Below are 21,118 nucleotides of genomic sequence, written 5' to 3' on the forward strand. Positions count from 1 at the left end.
TTGATAGATGAGGATATAATCATAGAGTTCTTATAAAGTCAGTAACAAAGGAGAAACAGATATCCAGTCTAGACATTAGTGTGCGTGTTATTTTCTAGTTGTCACACGACCCATCTTCAGTAATGAAATGTATGGATGTTGTTGGAAAGCAACAGTTGCCACTTCAGAAATACTGGTGGTGAATGTGCATTATATGGACAGAAAACCCTGGAGCTTTTTTTTCCAAGTAATATAATATACAGTATGGGTGCCATATAAAAACACAAATGTGCAATATAGTCAGGTGCATGGACCCTGTTTATAACTGCTTTTTATATAATATAAATAGAAATAATCAATGTACCTTTTAGGGTCTGCAGCAGGGTCTCCTAAAACAGGTTTAAAGGTACTTCCAGGTGCCATATCTTCAAAGCTTGAAACAGCAGCCTACAAAAAAATACACATAAGAAATTAAATAACTTTTCTTAAGTGGCTCTGGAAGCTTAACATTCTGCTCTTCTTAAGCACAACATATTACACCTTTGGGCCAACAATTGTTTTACAGCAGGCCAATAAGCCAAAACACAAAAGAGCTACCTGATGAAGAAAAGTGGTAGTGGAGTGCCTGGCCTCCACCGTCCCCTTACCTAAACCTAATAGAGATTAAGTTGGATCAGAGAGCTGTGAAAAACAGCCAACGACTATGTTTGCACATATTATTTCCATTAGTCTTTTCTACCAAAACCAGAAGTGGGTTGAAAACACATAAAACTTAGCAAATCTTTGCATTATAATTTTGCCCTGTCAGTTCCACTCCTGGTTTTCGTTGAAAAAAGACTGACCAAAATATTGTGTGTTAAAGGGGTAATGCGATGCTCAACATTTATTCACTAAATAACACACATTACAAAAAGTTATACAACTTTGTAATGTGTGTTATTTAAGTGAATGGCCCCCTTCCCCGTGTTCCCCCCACCCCTGGAAGTGTGGTGCATTATACTCACCGCATTACTGTCAACCCCAGCCACCATCTTGGGACAATGACGTCTTCAGGAGGCCGGCCGGACAGCTCCCAAAATGTCGGCCGGGGTCGAGAGTAATGCGGTCAGTATAATGCACCACACTTCCGGGGTGGGGGGGAACACAGGGTTGAGGGCCATTCACTTAAATAACACACATTACAAAGTTGTATAACTTTGTAATGTGTGTTATTTATTGAATAAATGTTGAGCACCGCACTACCCCTTTAACACTGAAGTTGGCATATCTAGATCGCCACATACTTAGAGACCTGCATGTTCACATACTAGTGCCTTGACTTTTGCTGTAAATGTACCCACAAGCAAATCACATGCATAAAGTTTTTTTTAAAAAGTATTAATGTACAGACAGCTGTTTGACATTGACTTGATGAGTCTATGCATTTTCAATGTTCATAAATAGGCTTTCCAGGAAAACTCCATACCTCTTTGTGCACTAAAACAGTTACCATCTGCATATTTACTTTTTTCCATCTTCCAATGATGTCCCTATTACCGTTCAGCCAATCACAGAGGAGAGTGGGTGAGGTAAGTTTGCATTTGTTGCTTTAGTGCACAGAGAGGTTAACCTGGAAAAACTGTTTAGGCCATGTTCACACATGGCAAAACAGCGGCCGTTGTGTGACACGGCCATGTGACAGAATGGTCGCTGTCTGAGATTTTTCTCCCGGCCAATACTGCGGTGAACATCATTTCAATTTAAATGGAATGCGGGCACATTCGGGTGTACCCGCACTCCAATTAACCATAGCACAAAATGTAAACTACAGCTGGGAGCCGTACGTTACATTGTGTGCACAGAATTTTGTGTGGCCGCTGTTCACTGAATAGTGGACGCACAAAATAGACCAGCCGTGGTTCCATAGGCTGTAATGTAATTGGCCACTGTCATTAAAGGGAACCTGTCACCCCCCGTGCCGGGGTGACAGGCTCCCGACCCCCCGTTAGAGCCCCCTATACTCACCTAATCCCGCCGGGTCCCGCTTCTGGAGGTGGTCGGGTGATGGGGATCTCAGCCTCTGCAGCCCGGCGCGCGCGCGCTGAGAGATGATTTCAGCGCTCATAGAGAATAACGGAGCGCTGGACTCTCCTGTCATTCTCTATGGGTGTTGGACTCATCTCTCAGCGCGCGCGCGCCGGGCTGCAGCGGCTGAGATCTTCATCACCCGACCGCATCTAGAAGCGGGACCCGGCGGGATTAGGTGAGTATAGGGGGCTCTAACGGGGGGTCGGGAGCCTGTCACCCCGGCACGGGGGGTGACAGGTTCCCTTTAAACAACAGCCTTTATTACAAAACTGGAACAACGGACGTTTTTTAATAAATAAAAAAAATACACTGTGTATACTTGGCCTCAAAGAAAATATGCTATTATGGTCAGCTAGCATACCATTCCTATACTCCTAAGGGGTATACAGTGGGGAAAATAAGTATTTCATACACTGCCGATTTTGAATGTTTTAATACCTACAAAGAATGGAGAAGTCTGTAATTTTTTTTTTGTACACTTAAACTAAGACAGAATCCATAAAAAATACATTGTATGCTTTTTAAATAATTTGCATTTAATTGCATGAAATAAGTATATGATCACCTTCCAACCAGCAATAATACTGGCTCTCATAGACCTGTAATGGTGGTTTTACACGGAGCAATAATTCGCACGATCAACGATTTTGAACAATGTTTTTTTTATAACGATCAGCGTTTAGACGGAATGATACATCATACGGAAAAATCGTTTTGCGATCGCTTAAGCCTGTCTCACACATAGGTGAAATTGTTGAAAGAATGTTTACACGGAACGATGCAAATTTTTTTGCAAACGATCAACGACGATTTGAGAACATGTTGAAAGATCAAAATGAACAATTTCTCGCTCGACGCTTGATCATTCGCTGCGTTTACACGTACGATTATCGTTCAAATTCGATCGTTATCGTGCAAATTCGAACGATAAATCGTTCCATGTAAAACCACCATAAGTTTTTCATTTTAGCAGCTCTCCTATTCTGCACTCATTACCTGTATTAACTGCACCTGTTTGAACTCATTAATATGTATAAAAAAAAAACCCTATCCTCACACTCAAAACTCCAACCTCTAACTATGGCCAAGACCAAACACCTGCACAAGGCTCCTGGACAATAGGCAACAACTGTTGGCGCAATTATCAGAAAATGGAAAAGTCACAAGATGACTGTCAGTCTTGCTCGGTCTGAGGGCTCCATGCAAGAGCTCGCCTTATGGGGTAAGGAAGGTTCTGAAAAAGTTCAGGAATCAGCCAAGAACTACATGGGAGTACCTGATCAATTACCTGAAGAGAGCTCAAAGATTACTGTCAGTAAGACACATCTCCATTATGGATTAAAATCCTGCAGGACAGGCAAGGTTTCACTGCTCACATCAGCACATGTCCAGGCCTGTTTAAAGTTCACCAACGATCATCTGGATTATCCAGAGGAGGCATGGGAGAAGGTCATGTGATCAGAAGAGAACGAAATATAACTTTTTAGAAGAAGGATGGGTACAACCCCAAGAACACAGACCCAATCATGAAGCATGGTGGTGGAAACTTCATGCTTTGGGGGTGCTTTTCTGCAAAGGAGACAGGATGACTGCACCTTATTGATGGGATCATGTATCTGGAGATTTTGGCCAACAACGTCTTCAAGAGTATTGAAGATAGGTTGTTGTTGGGTCTTCCAGCACGACAATGTCCCAAAACACACAGCCAGGGAAACTAAGTAGTGGCTCCATAAGAAGAATTTCAAGGTCCTGGAGTGGCCTAGCCAGACTCCAGACCTGAACCCAATTGAAAATTTTTGGAGGGAGCTGAAATTCAATGTTACCCAGCAAAGCCCCAAAACCTGAACGATCTGTAGAAGATCTGTATGGAGGAGTGGCATAAAATCCCTGCTACAGTGTGTGCAAACTTGGTCAAGAACTACAGGAAACGTCTGACCTTTGTAATTACAATCAAAGACTTCTGTACCAAATATTGAGCTCTTTCTATTGTATAAAATACTTATTTCATGCAATACAATTCAAAATAATTAGATGCTGTCTCTCACAGGTAAAGTGTACCTACAATACAAAATTACACACCTCTCCATTCTTTGTAGGTTGGAAAACTTACAAAATTGTGTATCGAATACTTATTTTCAACACTGTATAAGAAGCAGCCAGATGTGCACTGTATCCACAATGTTAAAACATATTCCAAAACTTTAAGTGACATGAAAAAGGCTTTCAGTTTTAAAAGTTTGTTTTATTTTTAGCAGAACAAAATATGAACTGGAGAAGAAAACTGGTTACCGGATATCTGAGCAACATTTTTGGAGAGGCCATAATTAGAGGTTTTCTAAAGTTTCGTATCATTTGTCGACGTAACAAATGAAAATACTGTGCTGGCGTCGTGGGGTGAACAACAGACATATTTACTGTATCACCATCTACTCCTCCTTCTGTGCTGTCACACATCTATATAAAGAAGAAAGAAAAAACTTAAAGTAATAAATATGGAACTAAAAGCTTAACTGACTAATTATTATCTGCTCTCAAAATTGCTATAACTATGTGGCAGAAGTATTAAGTCAGGTTTCTTATAACTGGGACTACCTGTAAAAAGCGTTCAATGCGGCAGGAAGAATGTTCTGGACCAGCGCCGTCATAACCATGTGGAAGCAGAATCACAATGCCGCTCTGTAAAAGCCACTTTGCCTCACCTATTTGGACAAAAAGAAACCTTGAAGCAGTGTAGTAAGATATTCTGGCCACTGTCACACCTATAGTCAGTATTTCAAACTTGTAAGGAAAGGTGTAAAGAACAGATGTTAAAGAGACTTGCTTTAGTTCTGTAGGTCTACAAATACTGGAAACTAACATTTCGTTATCCAGCTGACTTACTGTTATCACTAGCAACTAGTCACAGCTCAGCTTTCATTTTGCCAGAGTAATATGAAAAAAGCTGAGCTCTGACTGGCTGCTATGGGCAACACAGATAACTCATTATATTGCTATGACTCCCCTACATGTCCCCGATGCCTTCTTAAGAACAGCACATTTCTACATCTGTTCTTATACTCTCCAATTCTGGAGATGACCCTGCATTTATTGACTGGACGATGGGCCTGCCTAGAGTCTTTGCCCCTTAAGTTTGTTTATAGTAGATGATCCAGTTCACTCGGCTAAATCTAGGTCCATAATAGATCTACTACTTTTTAATAGAAAAAAAAAAATTAAAAACATCCTTATGAATTGGAAGCACCCCAAACTCCCAAACCTATCCATTTGCAAAACCTCACTAAACTCCCTTCTTTCCATGTTTAGGCTCAGCTACAATTTGGAACATTTGGGTGGTTAACCCCATACAGCCAGGAGACCTTCCTAGATGTAAAGGCCTCATTCTATGGAATGTGTTTATTTCCCTATAATCTACACAAAAATTATTATACCTCTGTTTCTATGGAATATATGTTAATTCCCCGATAACATGTACATTTATCCTGGTAATTCCAGTCCTATTGTGCACAGAATAATTAATACAGATCTGTTTTTTTTGGATAATTTTCAACCACGCACATGAAATTAGGCCTATTTTGTTCTACCTCATAAGGGTTTTTGCCTTCCTCTGAATCTACACAGGTTACACTTTATGTCAACTTTATCACCTTAAATAAAATGGATAAAAAAGACAGTTTATGTTACAAAGCAGTGTCTTTATTATATTCTTACAGTACTTAATAGGTGGTCAGCTTAACACTTTACAGGATCTCTAAGGGTCCATTTACACAGAAAGATTACCTGACAGATTATCTGCCAAAGATTTGAAGCCAAAGCCAGAAACAGACTATAAACAGAGAACAGGTCATAAAGGAAAAACTGAGATTTCTCCTCTTTTTAAATCCATTCCTGGCTTTGGCTTCAAATCTTTGGCAGATAATCTGTCAGATAATCTTTCTGTGTAAGAGGACCCTAAGAGAGTTTCCTGAATCCATTATAAGATCACACCTTCCATTCCAAAACATATTTCCATATTTGCAGTCAGTTTCTATTATGTTATATAGAAAATGGTAAAACCACCAAACGCTAGTCTGTGTAGAGTTCTTAGTAGTGAGACATGTATCATACATGATGCCTTCAATTACACTAGTATCACAACTGCTCTATACCCTAAAACTATTATTGTAAGTTTGCCCTCCTTATTTTGTGGCTGATTTGTTAATGTATAAAATCATCTTACCTCCGGAAATAAAGGTGTCAAATATTATCTGTGCTCCATTGAAGAAATCTCCAAACTGGGCCTCCCAAATCGGAAGCAACTTGGGACTTTCTAAACTCATGCCATATTCAAATCCAAGGACAGCTTCCTCTGATAAAGCACTATTGCTTACCTGTGGTGAAGAGAAAAAAAAACAACTACTGCACTGCTGGATTATAGCAGCTCTTATCAAAATGGACTCAAACTGAGACCATAGAAACTGCTCAAGATGCAGTATTGATGTATCAGGTAATATGTACACAAATAAGACATGTATCCATTTTTACTCACTGGCACTGCATAAATACCTATAATATATGCTGCAACACCACATGATACAAATAATTACATTGTATGTAAATAAAGTAAAAAATCCTTTATTGTAGACTATGGAAATACAGAAAATCTGATAATATGGATATTACCAGGACCTACTGAATAGAATTTTCGTTTATTTTGAAAATGTAATGAAAATAGGTATTTTGATGATGGTAAGGCAACATTAAGTACCAGTATTAACAGAGCCTCTCCAAAAACACAAAATGTTATAAAATTATAAATTAAGGCAAACTTCTGCGCTAAATGGGTTGGCCACTTTTTAATTTTAACTTATTTTTTTTTCTTAAACTTAAAAAAAAAAATTGCACTGTTATTTGCTGGGGGGAAAAATAGAATCTTGATGGACCCATTGTAAGTCAAAGGTATCCTTTAAAGCCACTCTGTACCCACAATCTGCCCCCCCCTCCCTAAACCCCTTGTACCATCAGATAGCTGCTTTTAAATCAAAGATCTGTCCTGGGGTCCGTTCGGCAGGTGATGCAGTTATTGTTCTAAATAACAACTTTCAAACTGGCAGCCCTGTGCCCTACATTGTGTATGCATTAGGCTGGCACAACCTCTCTGTCCCTCCTCTCCGCCCTCTTCATCATTAGGAATGCTCCAAGCAGATTGCTTCCTATTCCCCACTTGTGGCAGCCCTGGATCATTAAGACACCTGTACAAATGTTCAGCATGAAGAAAATGTTCCAATGGCATTCCTAATGATGAAGAGGGTGGGGAGGAGGGACGGAGGGGTGGTGCAAAGTTAGGGCACAGATATCCTAAGCCACGGCCGTAGGGCACAGGGCTGTAAGTTTAAAAATTGTTATTTAAGACAATAACTGCATCACCTGCCAAACGGACCCCAGGGCAGATCTTGGATTAAAAGCAGCTATCCGAAGGTACAAGTGGTTTGGGGGGTTAGATTGTGGGTACAGAGTCGCTTTGAGCCATTAAACAATAGAGCTATGTTACCAGTCGTATTATGCAAATTACACTTTTTTTCGCTGTATTCCAGCCGTATTTTTGGATAGATGACATTTTCAGGTTCAACTGTGGAATGCAAATTGCAGCTGTATTTTCATTTGAAAATGACGGCAGCCCAAAAATACATCCAAAAATCTGCCATTGCTCAAGTGCTTCAACATTAGTGGTAACTAATGCCATGATGCCAATGTGAATATAATATAGAACACATTAGTGCTTTATAAGTAATTTTAAGAAAACATACCTCTAAAAAGCCTTTCTGGTCAGATACTATATGGTTCAGAGGAATATAAGTGTCATAAGTCTCTTGACAAACCACCATGGCATGTCTCTGGCTGAACGTTCCACGTCCTACATCTTGTCCACTGATTCTAACATGAAATCCTTAAATAGGGTATGCAAGACAAAGGGTATATGTAAGACAGAAATCCACACAAACATTACAGCTACTAAGTATGAAAAACAAAACAAAAACAAAAACCTACTCACCTTGGCATAACAAAGAGCCAAAAGCCAAAGCTTCAGATGTAGCCCAATCTAACTTTGTTCCTTCCAGTAGCTTCTGTATTCTAGACTAAACATATGAACACAGAAAACAATCATATTATCAGTTTGCAGATTAGTTTAACCATCAATACAGCCAAATCTACCCTGATTTGCTGAAGTAGATAATGAAGAGTAAATCCCAGAAATATAAAATGTGACGGACAAGAAATAAGACCCCACCTGTGCATGCATCTTTAGGAGATGGCTGTGCATTTGAATTTCCTCTGGAACCTCTACAGATTTGGCCCCAATAAACTTGAGCAAGTCAGCAGAAACACCAGTGTCCCACGCTGTTATCCGAGCACTTGGTTCAACCATCTCACTCCAGTTAGCCTGCAGGTTGGTAGGTGGTGGTGTGTAAAAAGTCATATTTGCAAGATGGTCATTTAATTTGGTGTAATATGTAGATTTTATATTTCCAACTTCTTCTGTAGTAAATAGTCCATCAGATATTAAATTTTCAGCATATACATCTGGAATGCTTTTTCTAGACCTGCACAAAAATCATTTAACATCATAACCAAAAAAAAGCAAAAAAAGTAAAGAAAGGTGTTTTGTTTTTTATTTCTACAGCAGTAGAGGCAATGTATTTTTCCTGACAACTTTTGACATACGTAGTTTTCAGAGATTTCTGTAAGCCAGACATAATTTAAGAATATCCTTTGCTGGTTGTAACCTGGATGCAACTGCAGTAATAATATTTATTTATTTTTTTGGTAAACAAATGTGGTGTGAACAAAACTTTACTTGTCTGGGTCTACTTTAGTATGGTAAATATAAGATGTGAACTCACCGGATTATTTTGTACATTCCAGGATTAGTAAAGAAGGGCTCATCCAGCTCATTATGGCCCCACTGCCGATAGCACAATAAATCCACAATCACATCCTTTCTAAAAAGTCTTTGATATTCAATTGCTAGTCTTGTGGCTCGTACAACTTCTTCTGGACAATCTCCATTGACATGGATTACTGCACAACCAACTATTTTACCTAAATTACAGAAAATCATGAAAGAATCACTAGCGCTGTATACAACATGCAGATACCAGTATTTTCGCTAAAATCATGCTATATGTAACCTCTAAATGCACATGTGAACTTTCTGTATGCATTTTTAATGTGGATGAATAAACTCTTCAGTTTACAGACACAGGCTGTGCTGAAAATGCTTTGCCACAAGATTTGGCAAATAAGGACCAATATTTCTAAGTCGAGTGTACAATCATGAATAAATTCTGTGTTTTTGTGTGTTTGAAATTTCAGTCATAGCAACATGCTCCTGCCTAGTGTGAATGGTGTTCTAGGAGAGCTGACCAAAATGGTCTTTTTTTCTGTGTTTCAGATGTGGGGAGTGGCTTCCTCCACTTGGTTGTGCATTCCACCCATGCCATCCCAGGTGGTGTAATTACTTTTGCCGGTATAAGGGTGGGTTCATACTGAGGAATTCTTGCGGATAATGTCCGCGGAATTCCACAGTATGTCCGCGCGTCTTTCCACCGGCTCCATAGACACCATTCTATGGGCCGGCGTATACCGCTATCCGCCGAAAGAAGGGACATGTCCGTTCTTTCGGCGGATAGCAGAATACGCCGGCCCATAGAATGGTGTCTATGGAGCCGGCAGAAAGGCGTGTGGACAGCCAACGGAATTCCGCAAGGTTTATGCAAAAGAATTCCGTAGTGTGAACCCACCCTAAGATGGATCTTGCATGCCATGGAGAGGCTTGTACAGTGTAGGTCCACCCCGGCATGAGGCCACCTTATCGTTGGTGGGGTGGTTTACACTGTTTGCAAATAGTAGCCAAGAGCCCCATTATTTTTAAGGAAATTTTTTTTAGCAGTTAGGGGGGGGGGGGTGTACAGTGTAGGTCCACCCCGGCATGAGGCCACCTTATCGTTGGTGGGGTGGTTTACACTGTTTGCAAATAGTAGCCAAGAGCCCCATTATTTTTAAGGAAATTTTTTTTAGCAGTTAGGGGGGGGGGCTACTTTTAACTATTTTCATGTCTATGGTGGGTCTGTATCTTGCCATTGCGGTGAGCTGTTGCATTTTTCTGTGTTTCTGAGTGTTTGCATTTTCAGCCATAGCAATGTGCTCCTGCCTAGTGTGAATGGTGTTCTAGGAGAGCTGACCAAATTTGTCTTTTTTTCTAAGTAAAACAGAGAGAGCCTTTAAGCTCCCTCAACCTTATCCCATGTGTGTGTCACACACCAATCATCATCAGATTTAATTATCTCCTGGCCTGGACTACTGCAACATTTTCCTCTCTCGTCTTCCATCTATCAATGCTGCCCCCCAAGAGTTATCTCTGTCGCCCAACTGATTCACCTCTCCCCTTTGCCAATCCTCCCACTGGCTCCCCAATGCCTAGCAACTTAATTTTAAATTGTTAACCATGACATAAAAGGCCATTCACAACCTGTCCCCTCTGATCTGATTTCAAACTACCATCCCTCACACAACCTCCGTCCGTGCTCTCCCTCAGTCTGCTTCTCACACATCCGCCTCCAAGATTTTGCCTGAGCTTCCCCCATACCCTGGAACTCACTACCCTGACCAGTTCGGCTCTCACCCACCATCAAGACATTGAAAAGCAACTTTAAAACACATCTCTTTGGACTAGGCTACAACCTATAGTAAGGGCCCTATTCCACCAGACGATTATCGTTTGCATAATCGTTAACGATTAACGATCTCAAACGACCGCTATTGCGAAAGACCTGAAAACGTTCACTCATTTCCATGGAACGATAATCGTTACTTATGATCGTAATTTCAATAGTTTTTTCTTCGCTATTTATTCGCTATTGCGTTCGTATCTATTGCGAACGACTGAACGACGTCTTATTCAATGCGAACGATTTGCGAACATTTTGCGAACGAGCAACGATAAAAATAGGTCCAGGTCTTATAAAGCGATCAACGATTTCTCGTTTGGTCGTTAATCGTTAACTGCATTTCAACCGAACGATTATCGTTCAGATTCGAACGATTTAACGATAATCTGAACGATAATCGTCTGGTGGAATAGGGCCCTAACTCTGCAACACACCTTAACTAGCTGTCTCCTTTGACTCCCTCCCCTCACCCTGCAGATTGCAAGTCCTCGCAGGCAGGGTCCTCTAAAATGTATGTTTGGGTTAGCCGACTGGAAAGAAACAGCAAATCTAGTACAGTCAATAATTTAGAAGGGTTTAGAACCAGAGTTTAATCCAAAACAAGAGACGTAATACATTTTTAGACTATTTTCAAGGGTTGGACACTTACCAACATCACTGCAATACAACGATGATCTACCCCGATCAGCCGGAGTCGTGTATCCTAGCTGATTGTTGACAATTAAATGAATGCTTCCTCCAATTCGGTAATGAGGTAGGTTTGAAAGTGTAAACGTTTCAGGAACTATGCCTTGGCCAGAAAAAGAAGCATCTCCATGAACCTTAGAAAAATAGACAATACCGAATAAACTGCAAAGTACACAAAAATAATTCAGGTCTTGCCTGAACTTCTATGGTATTGCTCATCTCTAGCCAACGGATTAATATGAATTCTAGCTATTACAATGCATAGTTATAGTTACCTGAAGACATACAACTTTGTCACCAGGTTGGGCAAAGTTATCTGAAGAGTAGTCTCCCTCTGACAAAGATTGTTGCCTTGCACGGGTTTTGCCAACAGCAACAGGGTTAATTGCTTCCAAGTGTGAAGGATTTGGTAACATTGTGACATGAAGAGTCTTATTAGATCCAAAATCCAGATCGACTGAGGAGGTCAAATGGGAAAGAACATCACCTGTCGCTGGGGAGTTTTCAGGGAACTCGCTTAAGCCACGCATTTTACGAAACATAAGCTGCAATTAAAAGGTTAAAAAAAATGCTTAGCAAAATACTTATCAAAGGGGGTGCAAAGGTACAGTAGAAGGGCTGGCCACAGCAGCCCATCAAACAGGATTCACTGCTCTACTTTTGGCTTTCAGTTTTAATACATTACCCTTTATATATGAAGTTCTGATATATTTGTTAACAGAAGCCCTCTAATATAAACTGACAAGTTAAACATGTAATAGAAACAGAGAAGCGGGGCGCTTCCTAGTGCATTAACATGTAGGCGAGTTCTAAGCAATGAAGCTCACTCACTTGGTCGAGTTGTGCTACGAGATAGGCACAACTCTATGAAGCGTTTGAGAATGGTGTCACCGCAGCCAGGATAGGAGCACCAATGAACCAATGCACCAGCTCAGCACATTATTCAGTTCAACCGTTCTCCTAATATGCAGGAGAATAGGATTCTTGCCACACCCTCCCCCCCCCCCCCAGCCCTCCACCTGCTGACTGACAGGTGACTGCCTATACACAGCATGGATAGATAATTGCCAATCAGCACCTGGTGGGAGTAGTTTTCTGCTTCTTATGAATATCCAGGACTACTTATTGTCCATGTTATTATGAAAGATATCACTGGATCAGCTGCACAGAACAATGTAAGTCATGGGTGTCCAAACTGTGGCCCTCCACCTGTTGCAAAAACTACATTTCCCACTATGCCTGGACAGCCAAATCCAAAGCTTTAGTTGTCCAGGCATGATGGGAGTTGTAGTTTCGCAACAGCTGGAGGGCCGCAGTTTGGAGATCCATGATGTAAGTGATCATTCTGTTCAGCTTCTCTGTCACTACTTTATGTTACCCTGAGAAAGGACAGTCTGAACCAGGCGACAGAGTCTCTTTAACAACACAGATCATATTTTAAGATCCAACTTGCTGCTTTATTGCAATTGAACTTGGTACAGCATCTCAGTCTGAATGCATGCATTATTCTGTTATTTTACCTTTTAGTTACTAAACAGGGTCTAGGAGGACTGAAATATCAATTTATTTCTATTACCACAAAATAATTTTTATGAAGAGCTGTTCCGGAGAACTGCTGAATGGTGCCAGAAGCCCAGCACCATCTACTGCAGCTCAGCTCCTGTACAATTCATTAGGAACTGAGGTGCAGTAGCCTGTAAAGTAACCTATACTGTGGAAAGGCCATCAACATTATAAACATGAACAACACCTTTAATATGTCAAAAGCAGATAAGTAAAGCATCACTTTATTTATACATACATCACATGTCCTTTGGCAACTACAGTATTACTGTGCTTTGTTATGACTGAGAGGTCATCTGCTGCTGAACACACTGGACCACAGACATTTGTCTAGGTTCCCTTGCAGTGGCGTAGCTTTCATGTAGGCAGGGCAGGCAGCTTCTATGGGGCCTGGGTTCCCAGTGGGCCCATAAAACTACTGAAAGATCTCGCTTCTGATAATAGCCCATGCAGACACGGAGAGTGTGTCAGCTATACATAACAGACACTTTCTGGCTACGCTGATTACCAGATGTCAGGGGGCCTGAGTATTCTGCTCTTCTTTTGGTTATAGGATCTGGTGACCTCTTCTCTCTCTATATACATACACCGTCCCCTGCAGGGCCGCCATCAGGAATTTTGGGGCTCCATACAGCCAAAGTGTCAGAGCCTCCTATTAGCAGAACCAATCCCAAAAATTTGTGATGTATCCTTAACTGTTGTGTTTTGATTGGCATGCAGAAACAGGTGCTTTGGATACGTCGTACACCAAACTTGTTCCATGCATGAGCCCTAATAATTAAAATAAAACATGTTGCTCGATCTCCCAGCAGTAGCTACATCTGCACGCTACTCCGGAGACATTAACTTTGTTGGAGGCACCGTTCAAGAATTACTGTCATTTAAATTAAAGGGGTACTCCAGCCAAAATTTATATTTTACTATTGCATTGCCCCACAAACGTTATATAACATCTACATACCAGTATACTGTCTCTACTGCTTCTGCACGCATAGTGCTATATTATCTGCACTTGAGCTTTTTTCTCATCTCTCTAGCTAGGATCAGGGCCAGGCTAGGAGGTCGCCTTTTACCCGCCCCACTTCTCGTCTTTTGCAAGACTTGGCAACTGAGCAGATAGTGATGGTCCCTGTCTCTGTATCTGATGTTACCAAGTCTCGCAAGAGACGGGAAGTGGAGCGGGGAAAAAGCGACACCTTAGCCATGGCGCTAGGACCATGGCAACCAAGCAGACACATCACGGACCCAAGATGGCGCCAGATCCTAGACAGGGAGATGAGACAAAAGTAATTTTTTTTTTTTTATCAAGTTCAAGATTGCAGATAATGAGTACAGATAACATAGCACTATGCCGCCAGAAGCAGTAGAAACTGTATATTTAGATGTTATATAACTTTTGTGGGGCAATACAATAGATATATATTAATTATAGCAGGAGTTCTTTTGACATGCGTGCAACATGTATGAAGTTTAGACTGGTCAGTGTCTTAACCCCCTCCAATAGTTACCTATAGCAAAGTAATGTGCACAGTAGTATGGTTCACTCCCTAGCTCAGTGCACAGTCCAGCTGATCACAGGAAATGGGCTCCATAGACTATAATGGAGCCCCTCTCCTATAATCAGTTGCACTGCAAGTGCTGTATTACACGGCCTGATCACTAATGTAAGTGAGTTCCGATCTGCTTGATCGACGCTTGTTTACTGAGCCCATATACGGTTCAATAATCGTGCAGCAAGGGCTGTGTGTGTGTGTGTGTGTGTGTGTGTGTCTATATATATATATTATATATATATATATATATATATATATATATACCCATTAGTGATGTGCATGCAGCTCTAGCCCTAGTGTAAAATAATAAACCACGCATCCGCTGTTCTTCTTGCTTCTGTCCACAGCTGCCGCTGGAACTTCTGAGACAGTCTCTAACGTGACAGGCTGCTCAACCAATCACTGGCCATGGTGGTCCCTTCTCAGTCAGTGATTGGCTGAGCGGCCTGTCATTTTAGAGACCGGCTCAAAGGTTCCAGTGGCGGCTGCAGAGTTATAAACTGCTTCAATATTTTGATCTGGAAGAGGGCCCACAATTACCATACAGCCCAGATTAAGGTACCCTTTATCTGCCCCTGTTCCCTTGTGAGTAATGCAGCCCAGGGGCTTGGAGATTCCTTCATATTTGTCAGACAAAAAAAAAAATCCATATAATACACCAAATACATTTCTATTTTTAAACTATTACCTCTGGTGGAAATTGAAGAAGTCCAGTGAGTAGGTTAAGTCGCCCCCTGTGTGGCATTCCTATAACCACATCTGTGACACCACTGAAAGAACACATTTTAAACATCTCATGGAAGAAACCCATCATACTTTCAGCTCCCTCTCCTCCGTATCGTTTCACAGTTGAGAATTTAGTAGCCAAAAAATGATCAAATTCCTGTGTAAACAAATATTAAAAAATAAAATAAACGAGGGAATTTATTATAGTGTACGAGTATGCCATCACTTACAAAAGTAGCACATGTGTGCAAAAAAAAAAAAAAAAAAAACAGAGGTTTTTTTTTCACTTATGCACTGCTCATGGTAAGGCTGGGTTCACACTACAATCCTGGATTTTATCTTTAAATTTCAAACCTATTTCAGCAAGGTCTATAACAGAAAGCACTGACAAAACACACACGTTCAAGAGTTTCCTTAAAAAAAGTGTTCATTGATTTACCTGGCACTCAAGCATTAGCCATGCCAGATGTTTCTTCTCTTCTGTAGAAAAGGTTTCCCATTTTAACTCTTCAAATCTTCTGGAAAACCATTCCCGTTCTTCTACGCTTTGTAACTGGCTTGTTTCAATAGATACTTGTCCACAGTATGTGTGATCAAGGTATGCCAAAACCTCTTCAAGTGTTGCTTGTTCTTTCCCTATATTTAATAAACCTGTTTGTAGGAAGAGAATAAAATAATGCTTAGAGGCATCAAATCCCACACCCAGCAAATCAGCCAAGGTTCAGAAGGCAGCATGAAAGCATTGTGGGTAAATCCTGCTATTTTAATGGCAGTGGTAATACAATCTATTGTGTTCCTCTTCCCTAAAGATTAACAAACACCTTCAATGGACGAACCACTTGTACCTTTGGATAGCTGCTTTTAATGCATGCTCTGTCCTGGGGTCTGTTCGGCAGGTGATGCAGTTAATGTCATAAAAAACTTTTAAACTGGCAGCCCTGTGCCCTTTGGCCGTGGCTTACATTGTGTATGCATTAGGCTGGCACAACCTCTCTGTCCCACCCTCCTCATCATTAGGTATGCTCCAGGCAGGTAGCCTCCTATTCATCAGCTGTGAGAGGACGGCACATGGGCTGGATCTTAAGCAGCTGTGTAGTTTTTACTGCAGAGGAATAGGAAAATGGTGAAGAGGGTGGGGAGGAGGGACGGAGAGGTTGTGCCAGCCTAATGCATACATAAACTAAGTCATCAGAAAATGACCTTTTGTTAAAATCAAGTTTTTATGTTAAACATATTCAAAGGGAGTCTGTCAACTGTAATTCATATTCCAAATTGCTGACACTATTATATAGCTGTAAGGTCATACAGAGAAACATGAAACATTACCTTTAAATGTGACAATTCTGCAGATCCTTGCTCTGCCCCTACTAATAGTATGAAGATGCAAAGACAAGCACAGGCAAAACTGTAGAGGCTATGGCTATCACATTTTTTCAACTTTACCTGCTGTACAGAAAGGCCCATGCAGAATATCAGTTAGTACTTGTATTTCTGGTACCATATCCATCACTGCTTGTCCTGTAAACAATGGGTTAATTTTTGCAGCTTTGTGTCCATGTTCACGGTAAGCTGTAAGAAGTCTTGCAAGGCCATGATCCACTGAAAAAGGTACATTAAAAAAAACTATCAGAAAACTTGCATTCATCCCAGTGTAAATATCTAGCTCTAATATACAAGGTTTGTGTTAAAGGGGTAGTGCGGCGGTAAAGAATTATTCACAGAATAACACACATTACAAAGTTATACAACTTTGTAATGTATGTTATGTCTGTGAATGGCCCCCTTCCCCGTGTACCACCACCCCCACCCGTGTACCCGGAAGTGTGGTGCGCTATACATACCTGTCACGTGCCGACTCGTCTCCGATCTTCAGTCATTGAAGTCATCTTCGGACGGCCGGGCCAAATCCCTCCGACCGTCCTGAGTTCCGGCCCCCCTCTGCCGCGTCATCGGCTGCTCAGCCGCGATTGGCTGAGCATAACTTTGCTCAGCCAATCGCGGCTGAGCAGCCGATGACGCGGCCGCGTCATCAGCTGCTCAGTCGAGATTGGCTGAGCCAAACTGTGCTCAGCCAATCGCGGCTGAGCAGCCGATGACGCGGCCAATGACTGAAGATCGGAGACGAGTCGGCACGTGACAGCCGCACTACCCCTTTAAAGTGCACCTGTCGCAAAAAAAATTAAAAAAATTAGGAAATCAGAAGGGGTTTGATCACAAGCAGTTTTGCCATATAGTCTCTTTAAAGATTTTGCACCATCAGGTACACTCTCTTTAAAATTACACATGAATTGAACAGCGCCGACACAGGGAAGCCGGTGCCATGGTTCTTTTTTTTGAACTGCAACCAGGCCCGGTAACCATGAATAGAACAGCGCCGTACGGGGAACCGGGCTGCGGATCGAAAAAAAAAGGACAGTGGCACCAGCTTTCCCGTGCCAGCGCCATTCGATTCATGTGTAATTTTAAAGAGAGTGTACCAGATGTTACATCCTCTATAAGTTTTATGTTTAAATCTACATTATACATTTGGCAAAAATGTGGCCTGTCCTCTCTCTGAGACAATATTTGTTCCTTTCTATGTTAAAAAATTAAAAAAATAAAAAAGGTGACCAAACACAGGAAGTCCCAGTCATTTGCACATTTACACAAGGAAAGACACCTGTTCATCATGCAGATTGTATATCAATTGAGGCCAATTAACTTAGGATAATTAATAACTTTTACTAAGTATATTATGAACCATGTAGCTTACCAGGAGACAATGATCATAGTTATGCAACAATTCAGTCATTATAATGTCACTGTGGTTACAGAGGTTTTGGTGCTGTATAACAGCAGAGCTGACCATACAATGTGAGCAACCCCAGGATTCTCTGCTACTGAATGTGCGCACACACATGCTCAGTGAAGACTTGTCCTGCTCTGTGCGGGCTCAGAAATGGATATCAATCAATACCAAGCCATGTGTGAGTGCGCAGAGAACTGGGGCTTCCTGTTCTTGGTCTTTTTTTTTTTTTTTACAGAGAAAAGACCAAATATCAGCATGGAGGAAGCATGGATCACAATTTGACAGGAAGGGAGACACCTAGTGGCCATATGTATAACATTGATTTAAACATATAAAACTTAAAAAAGTATATTGCAAAACTGCTTGCGGTTACAACCCATTGATAGCTTTAAGAAAAAAAAAATAGAATGTGACAGTGCCTCTTCAAATGTAACATTGTGGAGGAGTGGGTTATATTTTTCCTTTTAATTCTGCCACAAGAATTCAGCAATATACGATCCATGCACAGACTGTATACTGCGGACCAGACCTCGGAAGGCATCATTACCATTGCAAAACTGTTTAAATTCTCACACTACTGTTCGGACAGTGTGTAAGTACAATAGCATGAATATTTAAACAGTTTCAGAGCTCAAGGCAGCATAATGAAGGATGATCCCAGGAGTTTTGAGGTCTGGTCCAGCCCAATACTTAGTGTAGTGCAGGCATGCCTTAGGGGCCATTCACACAGGGCTGACTACTATATGGGGCACTACTGAGAAGAGTTAACTACTATTTAGGGCGCAGACTACTATACGGAACACTGTTAATGGGGCTGAATACTATAAGGGGCACACTACTGTATAGGACACTATTGGTGGGGAGGGGGGGGGTCTGATTACCGAATGGATGATAATTTAGGGGAACTATTTTATGAGGCAGTGTTGTGAGGTACTATTAAGGTACGACACTGTTGTACATACTGTCCATGGCGCTAGGCTGCATCCCAGCCATCCCCATAGGACACCAGTATGTCCATCAGGCAGTACATGAAATGGCACATGCCTGACAGTGCTAGGAATGTCACACCGCTCTGACAGTGTCAAGAATGCTGCACACACGCTTAAATCAATATCAAGGTCGGTCTGCAACTTTGTCCAATTTGTAAATTATGGCCCACTATGTATTTCAGTTTGACACCTCTGATACACTGAGAATGTGGATGGAAGCAGTTGGCTCTGTACTCCGTGTTGCGGCAGTGCGTTACAGTAGTCTCTATTCCCTTCAATAGGAACCAAGGCTGCAGTATTGCAGAAACGCCACTACACCGAGTACAGAGCCAACAGTTTCCAGCCCCATTCTCTATTGATAGTCTAACTGCTTTATTAGAGTGGTGTTAAAGTACAAATGTCAGAGATGCAACATCAGCATGGGCTTTCCAAAAGGGAAACATCAACTCAACAGCTTATCGGAGGAGTTTATTAGAAATGCTACTGTTTAACTATGTAAAGTCCAAATTCCAGGAGGTACTGCTGCTCAAATGTCATGGAAGCAGAAGGAGTACAACTGCTACCTCAAAGGAGAAACTGATCCCTGGATGTAACATGAAACAGAACGTACTAGATGGTGAAAACACCAGATGCTCAAAGCTGTCACAAGTTTCAATCACAACTGTCAGAAAAGCTTTATTACTCCTGTTTGTTACATTGACTCGGGTATACAAAGTGGCACTTACATGCTGTCAAAGGCAACAGAAGCAATATACACTTGTATGAAACATTGCCTACAGTCTAAAATATAGCTTACAATCATAGGTCTCCAAACTGCGGCCCTGCAGCTGTTGCAAAACCACTATTCCTATCATGCCCGGAAAGCTAAGCGCTTTGGATTTGGCTGTCCAGGCATGATGGGAAATGTAGTATTGCAACAGCTGGAGGGCCACAGTTTGGAGACCCATGTATCATAGTATAGGATGGCCACAGATTGTAATAAAGTGTTTTTTTTATAAGATTGAAGTACAACCACAGAGAATGTGAATTTCCTGTTTATTGACAGTTCTAATGCTACGTTTACACGAAGCGATATCTCGCCTAATCGATCGTTTAACGATTTTGAAGCGAATGATCGTTATAATTGTGATCGTTTTTAAGATCGCTTAGGCCCATCTTTTACATAGGGTAAATCGATAAATGATTGTTTACACGAAGCGATCTGCGAATTTTTGACGAAGGACGATTTAAGAACATGTTGAAAGATCAAAATGAACGATTTTTCGCTCATTGCTTGATCGTTTGCTGTGTTTACACGGAACGATTATAGCTCAAATGCGATTGTTCTTGCAAAAATTCAAACGATAATCGTTCCATGTAAAAGCAGCATTATACAGGGCGATATTGGCCTGTTCAGCTGATAAGCAATGTATTAAGGCTCCTACTGTGTGAACATAAAATAAGACAACATAAGCATACAGCTGGTTCGCTCCAGATTTAATTGTGTCAATTCTTCCATGATAATCTGAAGTACAGCTCATTTCATGTGAATGCGGATAAAGCTCAATGGGCACACTACAGAAAACCCCCTATGGATTAGAAAGCACACTGCTGATTTCCATATCGTCAGCATGCCCAACAGCAGCGATTTCTGACACTTAGATTATCAAAAAATATCTATGACAATAGTACACTGACATAAAATCTTGCTGTTAAAAGTTCCAGAATAAGGTGTCATTTATTCATGTAAATCTATGCCCATCCAGATGCCCATGGGCAGACCTACGCGGTGACTGACAGTTATCTATGGATATGTGCGTATGGGCAGAGCTGTCAGACTGTCAGTAGGACTGCTCGCTTAGCCAGAAATCAGCAGAGGACTACACAAACCAATGGCTATGTTCCCACACTGCAGTCACTGCATGCACCCTAACCCCCCCCCCACCCACCCACCCACACACACACACACACACACACCCACACACACAGACACAGACACTGGTAGCTGCTGCATGTTGCGGGGAGTGGCTGGCTACATAGCGCCAGGTGCGCTGACTGCAATGTGAGAGTGCAGGCTAGAAC

General features: G+C 41.4%; 1 protein-coding gene across 1 annotated transcript in view; it reads right to left on the reverse strand.

Moving 5' to 3' along the window:
* Positions 1–21,118, reverse strand: part of DHTKD1 (dehydrogenase E1 and transketolase domain containing 1) — a 33,866-nt gene that overhangs the window by 8,510 nt on the left and 4,238 nt on the right. Inside the window, exons 2-14 of the mRNA XM_069978734.1 lie at positions 16,724–16,879; positions 15,720–15,931; positions 15,243–15,437; positions 11,714–11,983; positions 11,401–11,572; positions 8,925–9,123; positions 8,312–8,624; positions 8,075–8,159; positions 7,830–7,969; positions 6,263–6,413; positions 4,639–4,745; positions 4,336–4,500; positions 344–426 (exon numbers count right to left, since the gene is read on the reverse strand). Coding sequence (XP_069834835.1) covers positions 344–426; positions 4,336–4,500; positions 4,639–4,745; positions 6,263–6,413; positions 7,830–7,969; positions 8,075–8,159; positions 8,312–8,624; positions 8,925–9,123; positions 11,401–11,572; positions 11,714–11,983; positions 15,243–15,437; positions 15,720–15,931; positions 16,724–16,879 — 2,248 coding nt within the window. The remainder of the gene's footprint in view (positions 1–343; positions 427–4,335; positions 4,501–4,638; positions 4,746–6,262; positions 6,414–7,829; positions 7,970–8,074; positions 8,160–8,311; positions 8,625–8,924; positions 9,124–11,400; positions 11,573–11,713; positions 11,984–15,242; positions 15,438–15,719; positions 15,932–16,723; positions 16,880–21,118) is intronic.

The sequence above is a fragment of the Dendropsophus ebraccatus genome, chromosome 1 (assembly GCF_027789765.1).
Source record: "Dendropsophus ebraccatus isolate aDenEbr1 chromosome 1, aDenEbr1.pat, whole genome shotgun sequence".
NCBI lineage: Eukaryota > Metazoa > Chordata > Amphibia > Anura > Hylidae > Dendropsophus > Dendropsophus ebraccatus.